We start from the raw sequence: 19,954 nt of genomic DNA, 5'->3' as shown, positions 1-19,954 counted from the left end.
TAAATCGCAAAATAAATTAAATGGCGCAAGCAAGCAGCGATTACATATAGGGAATGCCGGTCAGCAAAAGTTTGCTGACCGTTGTTTAGAATGCGGAGCGTTAAAAAGTAACGAAGCAATGCCACGTGTCGAAATTCAAACGTGGCACAGCGCGATGTGTCGCATGTAGTAATATAAAAAAAGTCGGCCGAGACAGTTAAGAAGGCTCACCCGTGACAAGGTGTGAGCCCGCCCGCTCACTTTGTGAACGCAGTCGCCACGCGGCATCATGTCACCCGATACCGCGCAGCTGGCAGTTCTACCTCTACATGGCTCTACGAAGGCGCCGCCGTGACGCCGCCGCGAACCTCCTAATCTGCGCGGTAACTTCGTGACAGCAGGTCCCGCCGTACCGAGGCCAGCGCTTCGCCTTAAGGGCATGACGCGGTAGCTAATGGATTGATTCCCATATATGCAGACTTGGTTATTCTCCACTTAAAATTCGTAGATCCATGGGAGTACTCTTACCGCTCCGGGCGCAGTGGTGCAGCAGTTAAGCGGTGCGCCAGTGCCCTGGGATGGCAGGTGCTGCCACCGGTGAGAGTTGTGTGATCCAAGTAGCTCGGCTCGAGCAACCTCGCGCGTTCTAATCATTAATTTAACCGCCCCCTGCCAGGTTGCATGAGGAAGCCATCTTTTATGGGTACCATCGGGTGTCAACACACACACACACACACACACACACACACACACACACACACACACACACACACACACACACACACACACATGCACACACACACACATGCACACACACACACATGCACACACACACACATGCACACACACACACATGCACACACGCACACATGCACATACACACAGACATGCATGCACACATACAGACATATGCACACACAAGCACGCGCGCACGCACACACACATGCACGCACACGTGCGCACACACACAGGCACGCGCACACACACACACACACACATGCACACACATCCACATGCACGCACGCACACACATATGCACGCACACGTGCGCACACACACACAGGCACGCGCACAGACACACATGCACGCACGCATACATACACACGCAGATGGGTTTTCGTTCGTAGGTGCAAGTAAGGCTAACGCCTTAAAAATCCATATAAGAAGAGGATGTCGTAAAGTTGTGGGAAAATGCGGTAAGATTTCAACGAAACAAAGAAATAGAAATTCAAATATGTGTTACAGAAACTGTTATGGTACTGTAGCGAAGCGTGCTCCTGTGCCGAGACGAGAGCTCCGCCGTATCGAAGAAGGAAACCAGCAGGCGTCGATAAGATGCATTGATCAACTTGATTTATTAAGGTAGATGCGAATCATTGGCTAAACTTATAAACTGATACAAAACATCTCAGGTCACATAGCAAAACAGTCAGTCATACCCAGGGGCGTGCAAAATCTTTGCAGCGGAGGCACCTAGCAACTCTCTCGAGCCCCCATGGCGTTGAAAAACCCGCTCTTAAATAGACTTCACCAGCATTCCGGCGACCCTTTTTTCCGACCAGTCAAACAAGGCGTTACCGGAGCCAACCAGACGAGCTCCGACATTATTCTGAGAACCTTTTTGAGACTAATTAGACTAATCAGGAAAGCCGTTACCGGAACCAATCAGAACTTATGCTTTCAAGGCATGCCGACAGCAAACACGTACACATTCTCGAACTAAAATACAGAAAAACCCCAAGCGTGCTCCAGCTCGCACCATTATGCAAATAGGGACGAGTGCGCACGCATTTGGGCATACGTTTTCTGTGCGAACCATGCGACGACGTACACCGACTACCCAAACGCATATCGCGGACGCGGGCCAGAGAGACCCTGCAAGCAAGACCCGGGAATGGCGCCAGAACACGGCCGGGGATCCACAGCAAAGCACCGAATCCGTAACCCGATCCGACCGCACGTAGCGAATGGAAGTGAGGGACGCACGCGGGGCGCTCAACAGGTAAGCTGTGCCTTCTTTGAAACAAGTAAGCTGCGACGAAAAGGGATGGCACCAAGGAAGCGCTCTCTGCTGGTCGGCTTCCGGATCCTGCAATATATATATATATATATATATATATATATATATATATATATATATATATCTATATTACGATGAAAAAACTTGCTCGACTGCTAACAACATAAGTAAAGAGTTGAAGTACACTTCTTAAAGAAACATTTATTTACCGACGGTTTCGGACGGTGGACCGTCCTTCATCAGGGTTTCGGACGGTTTCGGACGGTCCACCGTCCGAAACCGTCGGTAAATAAATGTTTCTTTAAGAAGTGTACTTCAACTCTTTACTTATATATATATATATATATATATATATATATATATATATATATATATATATATATATATATATATATATATATATATATATATATATATGTATATGAAAGAAGCCAACAGCCACAGAAACCAAGGGGCACAGGGGATTTTTTTTTAATTCATTTATTTATTTTTGTGGTGTTGATCAATTTAGAATATTACTGAACATGTCATCGCTTAAAGCTAATTGATTAGAAAAGCAGAAGAAAAAACAACCACTGCCGCCGGTGTATATAGCAAACAAGGGAAGGGGAATGAGGGGCTCGTTATAAATATGAGAAGCCAACAGCCACAGAAACCAAGGAGCACAGGGGATTTTTTAAATTTTTTTTTGTGGTGTTGATCAGGTACGAATATTACTGAATATATTGTCGCTCAAAGCCAATTGATTAGAAAAGCAGAAGAAAAAACAACCACATGCCGTCGGTGGGATCCGAACCCACGACCTCCGAATTACGCGTCCGGTGCTCTACCTCTGAGCTACGGCGACTTTTTTTTTTTTTTCTTTATTGCCTTCGAGAAAACAACACAAAAATTACATAAACCAAACTTTGAAAACCAGCAACCTGCCAGATCTTCCTGGCAGGCCATGTCAAGTTTAAAATTCTCTCAACAGAGTCAAATTTTCCATCCTGGGTAGCCAATCGGGTACACAAGCTTGCAGTTTCATCACTTCAACAAATCTACGTACATTTTCCCGAAAATACATGCGGGCTGGTCTCGCGTCAGAATCGCAGTAATACCCCGCCATTCTGGAGCGCCATATACTATGGAGGCCCCAGAGCATTACCTGATCAAACGGGAACCCGTCCTGGTTTTCAATTGCCAAATATCTGATACCGTAGGGATGAAGCGGGAGCTCTTTTTTAATTGTTCGTTGCAAAACGTCCCAAAAAAACACCCCCTCCCAACAGTGAAGAAACACATGGTCTATTGTTTCGGGACACTTGCAGATTAGGCAATGCGAACCCCACGGTAGGAATAAACCCCTTCCCTCTAAAAACCTTTTAACTGATAGTGTTTCTGTATGTAACTTGAAGAAGAAAGTTTTGGTTCCTGGGTGTACTTGCATTCTTTTTACTCTTTTCAGAACATCCCCTCCGTGGCCTCCATCGTACAAAGCTCTGTACATTGGCACTGGAAAAACAACATCACACAGATCTGCGTATAGCTTTTTCCGCTTCACGTCACTTAAATATTCTCTCGAAAAACGCACAACAAGAAATTTAACGCTATCAGCAACTTCTCTGTAGTAACCTAAAGTTCTTGCGGAAAAATAATTTGTTCCCACAACAAAATCAGGAAAAACACCGGTCAACCTTAGTTGACACATAGTTCTCAAAAAAGGGTCACGCACACCTCGAAAAAAGAAAAACCTGTTTACAAGCTGGCGCAGGAACAGATGTCCTAGCCCAAGGCCACCATCTTTCACACGTCTAAACAAATTCGTCCGTCGGCACCGTTCCCAGGTCGATGACCAAACAAAAACAGCTAAAATGCGATGTATCTTCTGTACATTTGCCCGGGAACAGTGCAACACTTGCATGACGTACCACAGTTTGCTTAAAAAGAACAAATTACACACCGTCGCTCTCGCAAAGATTGACAAATGTGCCCCCTTCCATCTATCTGATTTTTCCCGTAGTTCGTTCACTTGTTCTTTCCAATATGCATCACTGTCCCGGTAGCAGTTTAGTGGCACTCCTAGGTATTTTGGGGGGATAGTTACCCAAGTCACATTTGCAAAAAGATCTGGGGTTGATGGCCAACCCCCATGCCAAAGTCCCTGGCACTTTGCCCAGTTCACTTTACTTCCGGTTGCCTTCCGGAAACTGTCAACTGACACAACAGCCTCCCGTATGCTCTGCTGATTCACAGCACACACCGCTAGGTCATCCGCGTACGCAAGCAACTTGACTTCAGCTGCCTGCAACCTAAAACCTTGAACAGCCTCGTTCTTAATAATGCTCAAACATAGTGTCTCTATGTAAATGGCAAACAAAAGGGGACTGAGGGGGCAGCCCTGGCGTACCGGACGTTGCACCCGAATGGGGGCCCCCAGACTCTTGTTTATAATTAATCTCGTAGTGCAGCCGCGGTACGCCATGGCCACACCCTCTCGAATTACGGAACCTACATTCACGTGGTCCAGAATACTGAGCAAAATTTCGTGGGCGACACAGTCAAATGCTTTTTCGAGGTCTAGTTGGAGGATGGCCACACATTCATTAGTCAGATCACAACACTCCAGAACCGATCTTGCCGTGTGTATGTTAGTCATAATTGATCTCCCCTTTATCCCGCACGTTTGATGAGGGCCGACAATATCCTGAATTACTGACTGCAGCCTCCTTGCTAGCACTTTCATTAATATTTTATAATCGACATTAGTCAAGGAAATTGGCCTGTAAGCTGTGACCTGCTGGAGCTTTTCCTCGTTATTTGTCTTGGGAATTAGAATAGTGTGAGATAACCCGTATGACAGCGGCAATCTGTTTATTTCGTAGGCTTCTTGGAACAACGCAGTCAATATTGGCGCTATTTCGTTCTTAAACCCCTTATAGAAAGCTGAACTTAGGCCGTCTGGCCCAGGCGACTTTCCCATATTTAAACTATCGATTGCTTTTTCGACCTCGAGTTCTGTGATTGGCATCTCTAATCTTTTCTTCATGTCCTCGTCTAGTCGTGGCATAGCCATAAGAAACTTTTCTTTGAACAAGTTTATGTCGACCTCCTGTTTGTTAAAAAGCTGCTGATAATATTGGAAGAAGCTTTGTCTGATATGATCGTCATCTGACGATAGCATGCCGCCCCATGCAATCTTATCAATATGATTTTTCTCTGCATGAGCCTTTTCCAATGCCAGTGCTCTTTTCGAGGGCGTCTCGCCCATGTTCCAGCTTTCCGCCCTTGCCCTTACTAACGCTCCTTGGTATCTGTCTTCTTCCATCAACGCAAGCTGTTCTTTTATTTTCCTAATATCTTCTATCCATTTGCCGGGTGCCTTACATTCTTGCTCATGTAGTTTTTCCAGCAAAGCCTTTAGCTGGGTTTCTTTAATTTTCTCCTGATACCGCAGGCAACTGGACCTATCAAAGGCCTTTATTTTAATCTGTTCTTTGCACATCTCCCATTGCTTCCAGATTTCGTACAATGTGCCCGGCCTTACTTTAATGAGTTCATTCAGTACAACCCGTCTAAAGGCTTCATCGCTGAGCAATTTGTTGTTAAATTTCCATAACTCCCAGCTAAATGCATTCCTTCGTTTTCTGGTGCCGAATACGCATTTCACTAAGCAGTGATCCGTGAATGTCATGGGCACAACTTGGTATTCATTGCATACGGGAATCAAATCCAGCGACACGTAAATTCTGTCAAGGCGCGCGTGGCTCGAACCTTGGAAGTGCGTGTACTGTACGGCACGCGCTCCCCCCAGGTATTCAGCCACATCTTCCATATTCCACTCGCTTGTTAACTGGCACAACACATCAGTACTCTTGTCTCTGAAGCCGCGTGTGCTGGTTTTGTCCCGAGCATTCAGTACGCAGTTGAAATCGCCCAGCATTACAACCTGCCTCTCCGTACTTAACTGCTGCATAACATTCTCAAAAAACACTGCTCTTTCCTCAACAATGTTAGGGGCATACACACAAATAATGCGCCACTCAGCATTGGAATATGCAAAATCGGCTACAACACACCGTCCTGACAGACATGAGTAGTGAGCCTGTACAATCAGTCCGGGCAGCTTTTTGACAAACAATACACACCCAGCCGATGTCCCTACCGCGTGGCTCACAATGGCGTAAAATCTAGCCGTGAAACGTTGCACCATGCTTCCGGTCTCTTCCTCCCCATCAACCTTTGTTTCTTGTACAGCAAGCACGTCGATATCATGGTCACTTAGCAGGCGGTGTACTTGGCTCTGCTTCTTTTTGGCTGCCAGTCCCCTGACATTTAACGTGGCTACACTCAAAGGGGTTTCAGGCGCCATTTCCATAAAGGGTGAATAGACCGAAAGCGTGGTGCTTACCTTCCTCGTCTAGCGCGCGGCTAGACGCCGTCGTTGGAACCGCCTCCGTCTGGTGCGAGCGGCTGAACTGGCAGCGGGGGCGCTTTGTCCGCTGCACGCCTCTCCGAAGAAAGGTTGGGCCGCGGACGTAGTGTGGACCGCCGGGGTTGGACTGTTTTTGCTGGCGGCTCGTCGACACCGGGGTCTGTTGCCTTGTCACCTTCGAGATCGGTCTGTGTGTGGGGTCGCTTGGCTGGGGCTGTGACGCTTGGGGAACGAGTACCGCTGGTGTCCGGGTGCTCCTCACCGTTATCCTGCTCCATGTCGTCTGCCGGCTGAGGTGACGTCTCTTCGTCTGACCTAGGGAGGTCAGGTGCAGCGTCACTCCTCCCCGCATCGCTGGCAGCTTTGATGTCTCGAGCGGAGTCTCCCGACGAGTCCGTCTCCCGTGCCTGCGTACGCTCTTCTCCGGTTCCCTTTGCCGCCTCCTCTGCCTCGACTACGTCCATAGTGAGCTCCGCCGACCGCTCCCTCGTTCCAGGTCCCGCGGCCGAAGCGTACGTGAGCACACAGTCAGCCTCCTCATGTCCGTAACGCCTACATTTTGAACACCGGGGCACCTTACATTCGCGGCGGACGTGTCCCGTGCCTCGACAGCGTAAGCACTGCATCGCCCGCCCAGGCACAACGACAAGGGCTAATTCCCCGGCGACTCGCAGCTGGTGCGGTAAGTCATCTACCTTGATGCCCGGCTTCAATTTCAGGAGCACCGTCCTCGTGGTGGACCCCTTCTCCTTGACGCCTTGAACTCGCCACCTCTCCCGGGTCACTTCGGTCACGTTCCCAAAAGCCGCAAAGGCCGTCCGGATGTCATCATCTGCAACGCCGTGCAACATCCAGTGGAGTCGCAGCTTCACTTGTTGGTCTTCGGGATCGATTATGAGGCAGCGGCGACCTTTAACTTCCAGTTCCTTGAACGCCGCCAGCTTCTTTGTTGCTTCTGTGCTGGTTAAGGTGACAGCCCACACATGGTTGATCTGATACGCCCCCAACGCCAAAACGTCGGGGAGCGCACCAACGTTGGCAAGGGCGTCGCGGAAATCCTCGACCCTGTATGGCCTAACCCGCACATCTCCGTGCAAAAAAAGCGTGTTAAAAACAACGCGTCCGGTGGGCAAAGTTGGCAGAATAATCTGATAGTCGCTATCTTCGTTGTCCTCGAGCCTGTTTCCGCGGCTGGAAAGGGCCGCTATCGCCGCTCCGCTGGAGCTCATGATCCTGCGTCCGTCACGCTCGGTGGCCGGAAGTAGAATGAGCTACGGCGACGGCTGTCAAACCTTCTGCTTTCGGGGGTATTTATGTTTACAAATAACCTAACCCTGAGAGCGTTCATCAGCGCCACCCACGTTCGTAAGCGGCAGACGTGGAACGTCCTGAGTTACCGCTGGTGTGACGTAGAAGCCATCGAACGGCGAGGGTGGAAGCTGTGTGAGAACCCTCTTATGCTTCCTATGGCGTCAAGGCTGCCAGAACCGAGGCCCTCGCTAAGCAATTTAACAAACAAGGGAAGGGGAATGAGGGGCTCGTTATAAATATGAGAGAAGCCAACAGCCACAGAAACCAAGGAGCACAGGGGATTTTTTTAATTATTTTTTTTAATTAAAAATTAGAAAATAATTTTAAAAAATCCCCTGTGCTCCTTGGTTTCTGTGGCTGTTGGCTTCTCTCATGTGTGTGTGTGTGTGTGTGTGTGTGTGTGTGTGTGTGTGCGTGTGCGTGTGTGTGCGTGTGCGTGCGTGTGCGTGTGTGTGTGTGTGTTTCCTTTAAATATAAATATGTTTCCTTTAACTAAGCGTATACTTCTCTCTCTCTCTCTCTATCTCTCTCTCTCTCTATATATATATATATATATATATATATATATATATACTTACAATGAATCGGTTTCGTCAATATAAGGGCACAGAACGAGCGAGGAGGTATAATCTCCGCCCTCGAAACAAACTTGAGAATGAGGGCAGGGGACCGTGTAATAGACAGCACGACAAGTCTCACACAGGCCGCGGCTGAACAACAACAACCAGAAAAACAAACGGGGAAGTTGAAATGAATTGTAAAGTAGTAGAAAAGAAGGGGTTTGAACAGCGCAGCGATCGAAGGGGCAAAAGAGCGTCAAGCCCAGCTCTCGGCGCACACGGAGGCCGCTACCGCGTGAGAAACGATAGAAACGAACGCCAACGAAGTTTCTGCAAAAAAAAGCACGATGTTTCGCAACCTTACTCGGTTTCTTCATAAAGTTGCGGCAGCGGGGGACCTGCATCTTGGCTTTCAAACACACATATAGTTGACCGCCAGGTCACTGAACCTAAACTGCAGATCTAGGAAGCGCGAATATTTCCCGGCATCTGCTGAACGCGCCATCAGTGAAGCAGCAGCCTTGTGCGCGTATTTGGCTTGGTTTCCAGTGTGCAATGATTGCGTCACTTTTCTGTGGTCACATGCCTCGCAGTACTAGGCCACTGCGCTTTACTCATACATCAGCTTTGTGCTGCTTCATCGTTTCCTTTAAATACTTTCTTGCCCCAACCTACGGCGCCGGGTAGTGAGAACAGGATTTTTTGTACACATTGCCTTGGGCCTTTTTTTTAGCATGACGCTCTTTCGGGGGAGCCAGGAGGAGTCCGGTGGTGGTAATTGTCTTCAGCATTGCTCGCACCCCTTCCTTTCCGAGAATACGAGCCCAGGTTGTGCTGGCACCTTTTACGCATGGAATGCATACGCGTCTTTCACGCTGGAGTGTGCCTGTGCTATGCGTAGAATTTTTAGATTGCGTCTTTTTTGGTTGAAGATGATACTTGGAATGAACAAACTGCAGTGTCCTTTTCTTTGGAGGTCAGTGAAAAAATAGTCGCCTTATTTGTTTTTATAACGCCACGAAAAGCTGCGATCTGCGGTCCTCAATGTGTCGTCACGACCTCTTGACCAATCACAGGCGGTGGCACGCCGCCCGGTGTGCGCCGCGCGCAGGCCGCATATTTCCGTTGAAAAAGGCAATTCGCGCTTGTTTCTGCCTTATTCGGTTGCCATATTTTAGTGTACAGCATGGAAAACCCTAGGACGCCTCTGCCAGCCCGATCTTTAAAAAGAGTGCATCAGTGTCCCGTTAATTAATTTAAGTTTAAAGACACGGGTTCGATCCCGGCCGCGGCGACTGAATTTCGATGAAGGCGAAATTCTAGAGGCCCGTGTGCTGTGCGATGTCAGTGCACGTTAAAGAACCCCAGGTGGTCAAAATTTCCGGAGCCCTTCACTACGGCGTCCCTCATAGCCTGAGTTGCTTCGGGACTTTAAACCCCAATAAACCAAACCTGAACCCTTTTCGTTATCCTCCATGTTTCTGCCCCATAGGTGAGTATCGGTAAGACAAAGCTGTGGTATACTTTTCTCTTGAGAGGCATTGGTAAACTGCCATTCATGATCTGTGAGAACCTCCAATATGCGCTCCACCCAATTCTTATTGTTCTAGCTATTTCTCCCTCATGGTCCGGATCAGCGGTCACTACCTGCCCTGAGTAGACATACTATTTTGCTACTTCCAGCGCCTCGCTGCCAACTGCGAACTGCTATTCCCTTGCTAGACTGTTGAATATTAATTTGGTTATCTGCTCATTAATCTTTAGCCCCACTGTTGTGCCCTGCCTGTAATATATACCACGTTATAAATAAATGCGTAATAGTAAATATATAAAGAAATACACGTAAACAGAAAATAAACACGTAAAATAAAATATTGGAAATAAACATGTAATAAACGCACACGCAAAAACCTTTTGCAGTATATAGATCTTCATTTCATCTTATAATATACCACATAAATCTTATAATGGCCACATAAGTCATATAGCTTTAAAGACATCTCGAGCCATATGATTTATGACACGTTTCAAATGTTGTCTCCCACAAAAGGTAAAACTTCTGTATATCGTGCATTATTTCGCTCACATCTAAACTACTGTTCATTAGTATGGGGTACTGCTACACAAACCAGTCTAAAAAACTTGCCGTTCTTGAAAATAGGGCCCTCAGAATTGTTCATAACTTGCCATATAGATACTCAACTAAAAACTTATTTTCCAAGCACAAGATTATTAACGTTTTCGACCTTTATGCATATAAACTACTGCGAACCTATAAAATAGAACAAAGAAGATGCATTACAAACATATCCGACTTAGCCCCAATTCAGTTATTTCAGTGCGCATACCCACGCCGTCGCAAACCACACTTTGTAGTACCTGTAGTGAGAACAAACTATGGACGCCAAATGGTAACATTTCAACTTCCCTCACCCCTGAATAGATTAATTGCTGCAAACATTGACATAGGAAACATCAGCTGCTCTGACCTCCTCAACTACTTTATTTCTGAAGCCACATTTTTCTAGCATTCATCATTTGAACTTGTATTTCATGTATTGGTTGCTGTTGTTACAATCTTTATAACAGGTTTTTTTTTGTTCCTTTTTGTTGTTATTTCTTAAAGCCGCATTGATTTCCTGCACACGCTGGTGATTGTGTATTTGTCTGTTGTCTTTTTTTCTTACTCTCTCACTCTTTTATTTTCTGAGAAGTGCCGTCGCATGCCACTGCCTACTTGCTGTACGGGGGGTGGGAACCTTGTCAAGTGATAACCGGTTTTATTCCCGTCCCCTCCAACACTGCATGGTGATGGAAATAAATCATCATTATTATTATTATTATTATTATTATTATTATTATTATTATTATTATTATTATTATTATTATTATTATTATTATTATTATTATTAATATATTACGACGGCTCAAAAGTTCAGAGGTTGTCGTCTGCTGCCGAGGACGACGGCGCATCGGTATCATTATATCACGCTATTGGCTGACTCTCGTGCAGCGCCTTAACGCCCGCCCTCCGCTCGCCTACACGAGCTCGCTCGAAGTGTAGCCCGATGTAGGTTAAAAAAAAATAGCCATACTATGGTCCCGGAGAGCAGAAGGGATGTTATCGAAACGGAAGTGGTTTTTTGGTTGTCGAGGAAAAGAAATGCACTCGGTGTATACCCTAACCGCTCTGAAAAGGAAGGCGGGGAGGTGGGGGGAGTGAAAGAAGGAACACAGAAGTGCCGTAGTGGAGGGCTCCGGAATAATTTCGACCATCAAGGGGGGGGGGAGGGGGGGGACTTTAACGTGCGCTGACATCACACATTACGCGGGCGCATTTTGCAATTCGCCTCCGTCGAAAAGCGGTAGTGGAGAAAGCTTTATTTAGCAAAGGCCAAAAAGAAAATTACGACGCTTCCGCTCCGTGGGTATCCTTCCGGATGCTGATCGTGGCTTCCATGTGATGCCTGGCGGCGACTTCAGCTGCCCAGGTCGCAAGCCGTATTTGAATCTTCGAGCTGGTCAAAGCAGCTTTCTACATTATCTGTGCAGCGCATACGACGAGGACAGGATGATACACAGACACAGCGCTGAGTCAGCGCTGTGTCCGTGTCCCATCTAGTCCTCCTCGTATGCTCTGCGCCGATAATATCTAACCAACATGCCCAAGCGTCTACCTTGTCAGCCTTCCACAGTTGCGGACTGTTTAGGCGCCAGGAGACGGGGGGAGAGAGTGCCGGACGTGAATAAAGAATGTAAGCATAGTCTGCTCGGGGATGGCTGCAGAGAGTGCTCCGGTGTGAATAACGGCAAGGAGAGCAGGAATAGAGGAAAAGGTGGGCCTGTAAATGGTGCCACGTGCTATGTTCGAGCTTAGAGAAGAACGTCGGAGACGGAGGGAGGGATAGGCGGGAGTTGTGGTGATGAAGAATGATGTCATGGAATGTGAGAACGCCGCGGACGGGTTCAAACCCGGCAACTCTAGCTCAGTACCCAAGCGCCCTAACCACTGAGCCACCGCGGCGGGCATTAGCTTTCTTCCGTGCAGCGCTTAGCTATCCCTTTCACAACGCGAAGAACCTTCACTGCGCGCTCGCGTTCGTTTCCGTGCGTTCGCGTTTGCTAACTGGCAGGAAGCGGCAGTTTCCTCATGTTTCACGTCGTGTGAGACGGTAAACGATAGGGTAACTACAAATTGCGTCGGACAACACAAAGTTCAGGAGAGCAAGCTGCCAGGCTAGTTGGTGATGCATTTTCCGAAGAATTTAGCGCAAAAAACGGACAAAGGACAGAAAGAACGGACACATAAGACATTCACGAGAATGTCCTATGTGTCTTCTCTTTCTGTCCCTTGTTCGTTTTTTGCGCTAACTTCTTCGGGAAAACACAAAGCTACCAAAGGTATAATGACGCTCTGGTTCAGAATAGCGCCAGACGCGGGTTTGACTACGGCCGCAGCGGTCGAATTTCGTTGGAGGCGAAATTCTAGAGGCCCGTGTGCTTTGCGATGTCAGTGCACGTTAAAAAACCCCAGGTGGTCGAAATTTCCGGAGCCCTTCATTACGGCGTCCTTCATAGCCTGAGTCGCTTTGGGACGTTAGACCCCCATAAGCCAGGACTACAGTTTAAGCATGCGAGAGAGGAGGAGGAGGAGGAGAAAGTCAGGAAGGTTTAACCGGGAGAACAATTACGTTTTCTACCCTGCACAGGAGAAAGACAATGAGGGGATGCGAGAGAGAGATTCAATATGTTTCTGGCGCCGACATTCCTGTAACAAGTGAAGGCGGGCTAGTTGGTGGTTGACAACGGAGTGCATATTGCAACCGAAGAGAGGAAAGCACAGGACAAGACGCGTCTTGTCCTGTGCTTTCCTCTCTTCGTCCCTTGTTGTTTCGCGCGGTTACAATATGCACTTCATTGCCGATATTCCTGACTGGTAGATTCAGTGCCCTCGCTTTCTCGTTGTGGCGGCCAGCCCGTACAGATGTGCCATTTTATGCTGTTTATGCGAACTTGGCCAATGAACTCAGTTGTCAGCAGAGCCTTAACGCATTATGCATGACATCTCTGAAAATTCGCAGAAAAAAAAAGCACTCCGTCGAGCCGGATTCGAACCAGCGACCTATGGATGTCCGCAGTAAGAACCTCTACAGTCCACCGCTCTACCAACTGAGCTATCGACGGGGCCGAGAACGGAAACACGAGCCGCTTTCTTTGCTCAAGTGTGACGTATGCAAGGAAAGCAGAATGGAGGTTTTTCTTTCACAGTACAATGGCCTCAGATGGCGTCTGCTTTCAACCTGGTCTATTTTCTTTTTGCTACGATGTGATTTCAAGACTGCTTCATTACTTGCATCTGGTTTGCATTGTATTCGCTTCATTTTTTCTCTTGCTTTTTTGATACCTATTGTTCGTTCCCTTATGCGTTATTGGCGAGCTCCCGGCGCATGTCGGGATTAAAAATTCAAAGAGAACGCAAGTGCTCTTTCTAGAATGGAATGGTCTACCTTTTTTGTGTGGCGTTCGGGCATATTTATTTATTCTGCTTTCATTTCCTCTTCGTTTTCAGGTTTCAGCTAAGCACGCAAAAAAGCCGCAGAGTAGGCACCTCGAACTCTCTAGTACTCGTCAAATGGAGGCTCAAGGATAGAGTTGGATATTTAGATGCAAGACGTCCAAATCACGACACAAACTATAACCACGCCCCTTCGCTCTTAAGGCTATACTTGGAGGTCTTTGTGCGGCAAGATGCATCGATGATATTAGTTTGTGATCAATTTTCGTCCTGTAGGTATTGCCGTTGGGCATATCGCTACGAGACCATTAACAACAGAATAACAATTATTACAATAACTAAAGAAAAGTACTGAATAGAATACAATCATGAGGTCAGTGGTGAGGATAATAAATTAAGCAAATAAAATACATTAATCGCAAGCAGCAATGCGTGATGAATGAAGAAGAAAAAATTGCTTAATTTAAATCCATAGATATGTCATAATAGCCACATTACACCAGGTAGTCACACTTCAATTAACCCAATAATGTCAATATGCTACTTGTTGGGCGAGTTTTACTTTCTTATTGATTTTATTGCAGCATAATTCCGAATTTCCCACGTGTAAGATTAAAATAATAAAAGTAGTCCTGTCTTCGGTAACAGAACTTGTACGTCACCGTTATTGGACGTTACGTCGTTCAGTATAGTTAAAAACGTGGCTTGGAAATCTTACGGAGCCAAAATTTCCAGTTGTAAACAATTGCTGCCTTGGACACGGGTTTAGAGGGAAAATATTTTCACAAAAATGTCAAAAAGAAAGGTGACGCCCAACGTGGGGCTCGAACCTACGATCCTGAGATTAAGAGTCTCATGCTCTACCAGCTTAGCTAGCCGGGCGAGAATCGGCGCAGGTGAATAGCAGGTGATTAGCTCGACGTTGCGCAGGGTATTGTTGCGAAGGTTTCCGCGTTTGTGGCACGGTGTGTTGCGTAGCGAGTGGTCTACCGGATCCTAGCGAGCGGCTCCTGGCTTAAGTTGGATTATAATGAGGGAGCCACGCATACTTCGTCTGACGTAGACAGCACAGTTGTGTCCACGTTATTATCTCCGCCGAAGGCGCAGGCCAGAAGAATGGAAATGAATCTCACACTCGTTACAATTTCCCTGTAAAAGCCGCTGATCTTCAAATGATTTTGTCTGTCGACTGTGAAACGGAGGAAATTGTACCGTGCTTTGTGCGATATACCTTTCCCAGTGCCCTTGTACAGGGCCTTGTACAGTGGAGGCCCAGGCATAGATGTTTTAAAGAGGGTTAAAAAAACGCAGGTGCCGCTAGGACCAAAAACCTTCTTTTTTAAGTTGCACACCGGAACCTTACCGGATAAAAACTTTTAGAGGCAAAGGAATTTTTTTTACCCTGTGGATCTCACTGTTTAAGTTGCATACAGCCGGAAACAATAGACCACGTTTTTTTACCCTGTTGGGAGGAGGTTTATTTTTGGGATGTATTGCAGCGAACCCTAAAGAAAGAATTACCACTAGATACGTATGGCATCCGGTACTTATCTGTAGAAAATGAGGATGGGGTACCGTTTGACTTAATGATGCTGGTAGGCCTTCACTGCATATGGCGCTCCAGAATGGCAGGCTACCATTGTGACAAGGACGCAAGGCCTGCTAGAACTTACTTTCGGGAAAGCATGGACTGTTTTCTGGCCATCCAGAAAGAGACTAGAGCAGCTGTGCAATTTGCGTGAATTTTAATCTGACGAAGCCAGATTCATGCTGGCTGACCACGACAGCGCCGTGTGTATATACCGTCTTTGTCAAAAGTAACCAGGCTGCATGGTTTGCTTCTAGCTTGTATAGTGGAGCCCTTATGACTTTCCTAAAGATCAAAAGTTGTTGGAAGGTAAGAAGACCCCCAGTCCTTACCTTTAACAACCAATTCAGCTTCAAGGAAGCTGTAAGGGCTCCACTGTACGAGCTAGAAGCAAACCATGCAGCCTGGTTACTTTTGACAAAGACTGTACATAGCGTTTAGTGTGTTTTGTTGACTGTTTGTTTTGTTGAATGTTATGTGTCAAACCCAGGCAATGAAGAAAAAAACGTGCAGGCTAGAATTAAGAACTGTGCCCCTCTGTTCATACGCATTTGGATTTATTAAAGAATTGTTTTAAGGATTAAGAAATAGATGACACACATGACGAAGCTACGAGAGATGGAAGGCATGAGAAACACGGCCGCGGACTTTTTTTTTTAATAATAATTCAATGCAGGCAATATATGCAAGCATTCAGTGATTATCTCGAAAAATCTTTAGTCGAACATTAAGCGTCCCCTACAATTTTCCTCTAATTTCTGTCAATTTTTCACCTAGACGCTAAACCAACAAATTTTATAGTGCAATCAACACGACACGAAAGAAAACTAGTACATTCCCCAAAGTATTGCTTCGTGCCAGGTACTGTTGGCTTCTTTCATTTCTATATCCTAGTGTGCCCCTCGTATGCTCATGCGTTTAAAAATTAATCGGGCAGTTTCTCTCGACAGTCCTTAGTACAATTTGACTCTTCGATTATTTTATTGCTGCAACAGGTAAAAACAAAAACGCACGAATTCAAAATGTAACCCTTGCTAAAGAAGCTTGGGAGTTAGTAAGCAGTTAGCGCCGCTGTCAGCAACGGCGCATTATTTAATTTTACACGACTTTAAAAAATAAACAATGCGCAAAAAGTTCAACGCCCAACGTGGGGCTCGAACCCACGACCCTGAGATTAAGAGTCTCATGCTCTACCGACTGAGCTAGCCGGGCGACGAGCGAGGCGGCAGAGTAGTATCAGTTGCCTCCACGCTCAGGCGTCAATTCCTCTGGAGCTTTGCCAAGGTCTGGCAGAGTTCATCGGCCGATGTTCTAGCGCCGCCACAGAGCAGCGGTACTATGCTGCAGCCTCGCCGAGCAAATGTGTGCAGCACCTGGAGCTGTGCCAGCGGAAAACAGAAACGCAGATACGGAACGGAAGAGAACGAAAGAAAATAAAAAGTCTTCTTGGTGGCTCGTTGAGGAAAGTAACCTGGCTCTCGAGTGCAGTCCGACGTATCGTGCTCACTTGGGGCTGATTTGGATTAGGATCGTGGGCGTTCTGCCTCGACTGGATGAAGGGAGCATGGCAAGCACGTCCACGTTAGCACCTCGTAAGATGAGCTCAGGGAGAAGTGTGCCTGCAATTTGCGCACAATATTTGTCTTAGATAAAATATCACTGTAGCGGATGAAGAAACAGATAATCGCGATTGACCACGAAGTTCTTTGGCACGGAAGCCTCGAGCGACAAGGATACAACTTCCTGCGTATGCCAGGGAGCTAGGTGGTTGAAACCGTAAATCTTTTTGAAAGGTTACGAAGGAAATTAATTATGGCTAAGGAAGCCCTCATGCAGAAACATCTTTGCGCATCTAGTTTTCAAGGCGTGTAGATGAGGCTTTATATAAAGATTATTGCGCCGTTCTAAAGGCGTTGTTCATATGTGTCATCATTCGTTTAAAGACAGTGCTAAGTTAACAAATGCTTCGTTCATTCTCACACTTATGAATGTAGGTTCCCATGACTACCTTTCTCAGGTTCCGCGGTGGCTCAATGGTTATGGCACTCGGCAGCTGACCTGAAAGACGCGGGTTCGATCCTGGCGGCAGCAGTCGCATTTCGACTCCATAGAAATGCGAGCAGCCCGTGTACTGTGCGACGTCAGAGCATGTTAAAGACCCCAAGATGGTCGAAATTATCCTCAGACCTCCACTACAACATCCCTAATAACCTGAGTCGCTTTGGGACGTTAAACCCCATAAACCAAACCAAAACCACGATTGTTTTTTCTTGAATTCACCCAAGAAACCAGCCAGCCACGCATTATTTTTCCCTTCCGCTACAACATCGAAGCACAGGGTGCTTGCTAAGAAACATGTTAGGACATCTCGCGGTAACGATGACGACATTGTCGAATTTCACCAGCGGCTCGTCCCTCGTTCAGATCCTCCTGCTACACTTTGTAGTCAAGGAAAATTTCCTGTAGTGTTGCCCAGCATTTTGTCTCTTAGTTTACTTCCAGCGCAGAGACCTTTAGCTCGGGCGCTGTTTTTGCTTCGACAAACTGGCTTCTTAATCATGTACTTATGTCCCCGGCCGCCATGCAGACAGTCGTTTAAAAAAAACTGTAATCCTGTGAGTGATGCTAGGCGGCGCAGCTCAACGCTCTTACATTCGTGGGCAAAGGGCAGCGTCAAGGTAACCACAACAGCAGTCCGCCATAACTGACTAAGGTGACACGGGGTACATTGCGCGCTTTTTGTTTTACGATCATTTGAACGTGCGGTGAAGACCATATTACAGATTCGTTTCTCGTTACTTCTACATTACAGATCGCTTCAAATAAGCTTTATTACGCACCGCTGCCTTCAGGCGCTAACGTGACCGTGTTCCGCGAGTATGATTTGTGGAAAGCTATATAGCTTGCGGCTGCCTCGGTACTGCACAGTTACCGGGCCTTGAACTAATGTGCGCAACCAGCTTCAGTCGGTATAGCTCTAGAAGGCAACGCCCGGGGAAACACAATATTCATCTTCGCGGTTTAGGATGACAACAACTTCGCCGTTTTGTTCCCCAAGATGAATTTCGCACCTTAACGCTAACGTAAAACACTTTATAGCAGGATTCAACTTTAAAAACAGCAGTTTCTAACACTGGGCCGCGGTTCGCGCCCTCCTGTATTTCTCTGCTGGCCAACCGCACTGTAAACTGAATCAGCTTTTAATGTTTGACTGTATCAAACAATCCATGTATCAAAATTGTAGAGCTCATAATTTTGTGCTTGTGATAAACTTCTTTACGTAGCAAAGAAACTTTTAAGCAGGCGACTACTTTTTCGTCGTGGAGGAATTCTGTGCGCGGAGGTTGAGCGTGGGCGGAGCTTCACTGAGTCTGAAGTTGTATCCGACTATGATAAAAGTTTAGATTGGACGAATGTTATAACTGCTGGAGGTAATCAACACTTGTTCACTGTGCAAGAATCGGAATGCTGAGAAAAAAAAACTTTCCGTCGAGCCGGATTCGAACCAGCGACCTATGGATGTCCGTAGTGCGAAACCTTCTACAGTCCACCGCTCTACCAACTGAGCTATCGACGGGGACGGAGGCAAAACCGGCTTCTTTTCCTCAAGTGCGCCTCGCCTCGCTTTCCTCGCTTTCTGCACTGAGTGTTTTTGTTTTGTTTTGTCTCGTTTTGTTTTACCGCAAATGTGAATGTTTTTAGGAAAGGAAATGCACCGCAAGTGCCTCACTCTTGCTGGACCACTTAACCTGGCCAGTGAAGGAATTAAAGTAGAGGGTGGAAAGAAATAGGTAGAGGCGCCGTATTTGTGGTTCCCGATTAATTACGACCACCCGAGGTTCTTCAACACCAGCTTGTACTTTGCTCTTCGACTCCGTCTGAATGCGGCCACCGCGGCCGGAATTCTTTTTTTATTTGCACTGCAGTGATCACTATATCCGTCTAATCAGCCGATTTTCACGAACTTGGTAGCAGCGCCTTTTGTAATTGAATGCCAGTAAAAATGACTGGGGTTCAACGTGGTTTGAACGCTTGAACCAAGTTATACGAGCGAAAGCTCTGTTCAGCATGATCTCAAATCAAATGTCAAGGTCAGGGTCAAGGTGAGGTACTCAATGTCTATAGTCATATGATCACGCGGTCATGCTACCGTAGCTACTACCATAGCTTCGACCATACCACCACGCAGTTAAGTTCGGTTTCATCTTATGAGTTATTGAAAGTCACTGTTAATGTGGCGCCCACTGTCTCAAATCACATTTCATGGTCAAGGTCAAGGGTCAAGCTTCAGTACCCAATGGTCATAGTTATATTGTCACGTGGTAGTGACGGCAGTGCAGCGGTCAGGAAGACAGCCACAAGACTAGCAAACGAAGCTCTTTATTTGGGCTGACTTTGCGCCCGCAAAAGAACTAAACAGCACGGCAGCGGCGTAGAAAGAGAAGTTTATTTTTTTCTGTTTTAACATAGAAAATACAAAAACAAAACAGATGAACTTAATTCTCTGATCAGTCAAGCACATGCGCAGTGACGCAGCACTGAGCACGTCAGTAATGCAGTAAAAATG

The 19,954-nt window shown here is 46.7% G+C and overlaps 1 protein-coding gene, 1 long non-coding RNA gene and 3 other non-coding genes across 5 annotated transcripts; 1 reads left to right on the top strand and 4 right to left on the bottom strand.

The window, feature by feature from the left end:
• Positions 1-1,824: 1,824 nt before the first annotated feature.
• LOC149324381 (uncharacterized) lies at positions 1,825-13,783 on the top strand. The gene is made up of 2 exons (XR_016286860.1): positions 1,825-1,981; positions 13,366-13,783. It is a non-coding gene; the product is annotated as an uncharacterized LOC149324381 (long non-coding RNA).
• LOC149324383 (uncharacterized) lies at positions 3,671-7,659 on the bottom strand. Its single transcript, XM_089565570.1, has 2 exons — positions 6,652-7,659; positions 3,671-3,675 (listed from the first exon to the last, which is right to left on the bottom strand). Exons 1-2 carry the CDS (start codon positions 7,640-7,642, stop codon positions 3,671-3,673), a joined length of 996 nt encoding a protein of 331 aa, XP_089421696.1. The 5' UTR covers positions 7,643-7,659.
• TRNAY-GUA (transfer RNA tyrosine (anticodon GUA)) lies at positions 13,379-13,468 on the bottom strand. Its single transcript is given in 2 exon segments — positions 13,379-13,414; positions 13,432-13,468. It is a non-coding gene; the product is annotated as a tRNA-Tyr (tRNA).
• A 2,743-nt stretch (positions 13,784-16,526) lies between the features above and the next one.
• TRNAK-CUU (transfer RNA lysine (anticodon CUU)) lies at positions 16,527-16,599 on the bottom strand. The gene has a single exon. It is a non-coding gene; the product is annotated as a tRNA-Lys (tRNA).
• A 2,273-nt stretch (positions 16,600-18,872) lies between these two features.
• Positions 18,873-18,964, bottom strand: TRNAY-GUA (transfer RNA tyrosine (anticodon GUA)). The gene is given in 2 exon segments: positions 18,873-18,908; positions 18,928-18,964. It is a non-coding gene; the product is annotated as a tRNA-Tyr (tRNA).
• Between the last annotated feature and the right edge of the window lie 990 nt (positions 18,965-19,954).

This window comes from Amblyomma mixtum, unplaced genomic scaffold (genome assembly GCF_055824585.1).
Source record: "Amblyomma mixtum isolate Tamu unplaced genomic scaffold, ASM5582458v1 scaffold_44, whole genome shotgun sequence".
Lineage (NCBI taxonomy): Eukaryota > Metazoa > Arthropoda > Arachnida > Ixodida > Ixodidae > Amblyomma > Amblyomma mixtum.
The sequence above is the reverse complement of the archived record's forward strand: the minus strand, read 5'-3'. Positions and strand labels throughout refer to the sequence as shown.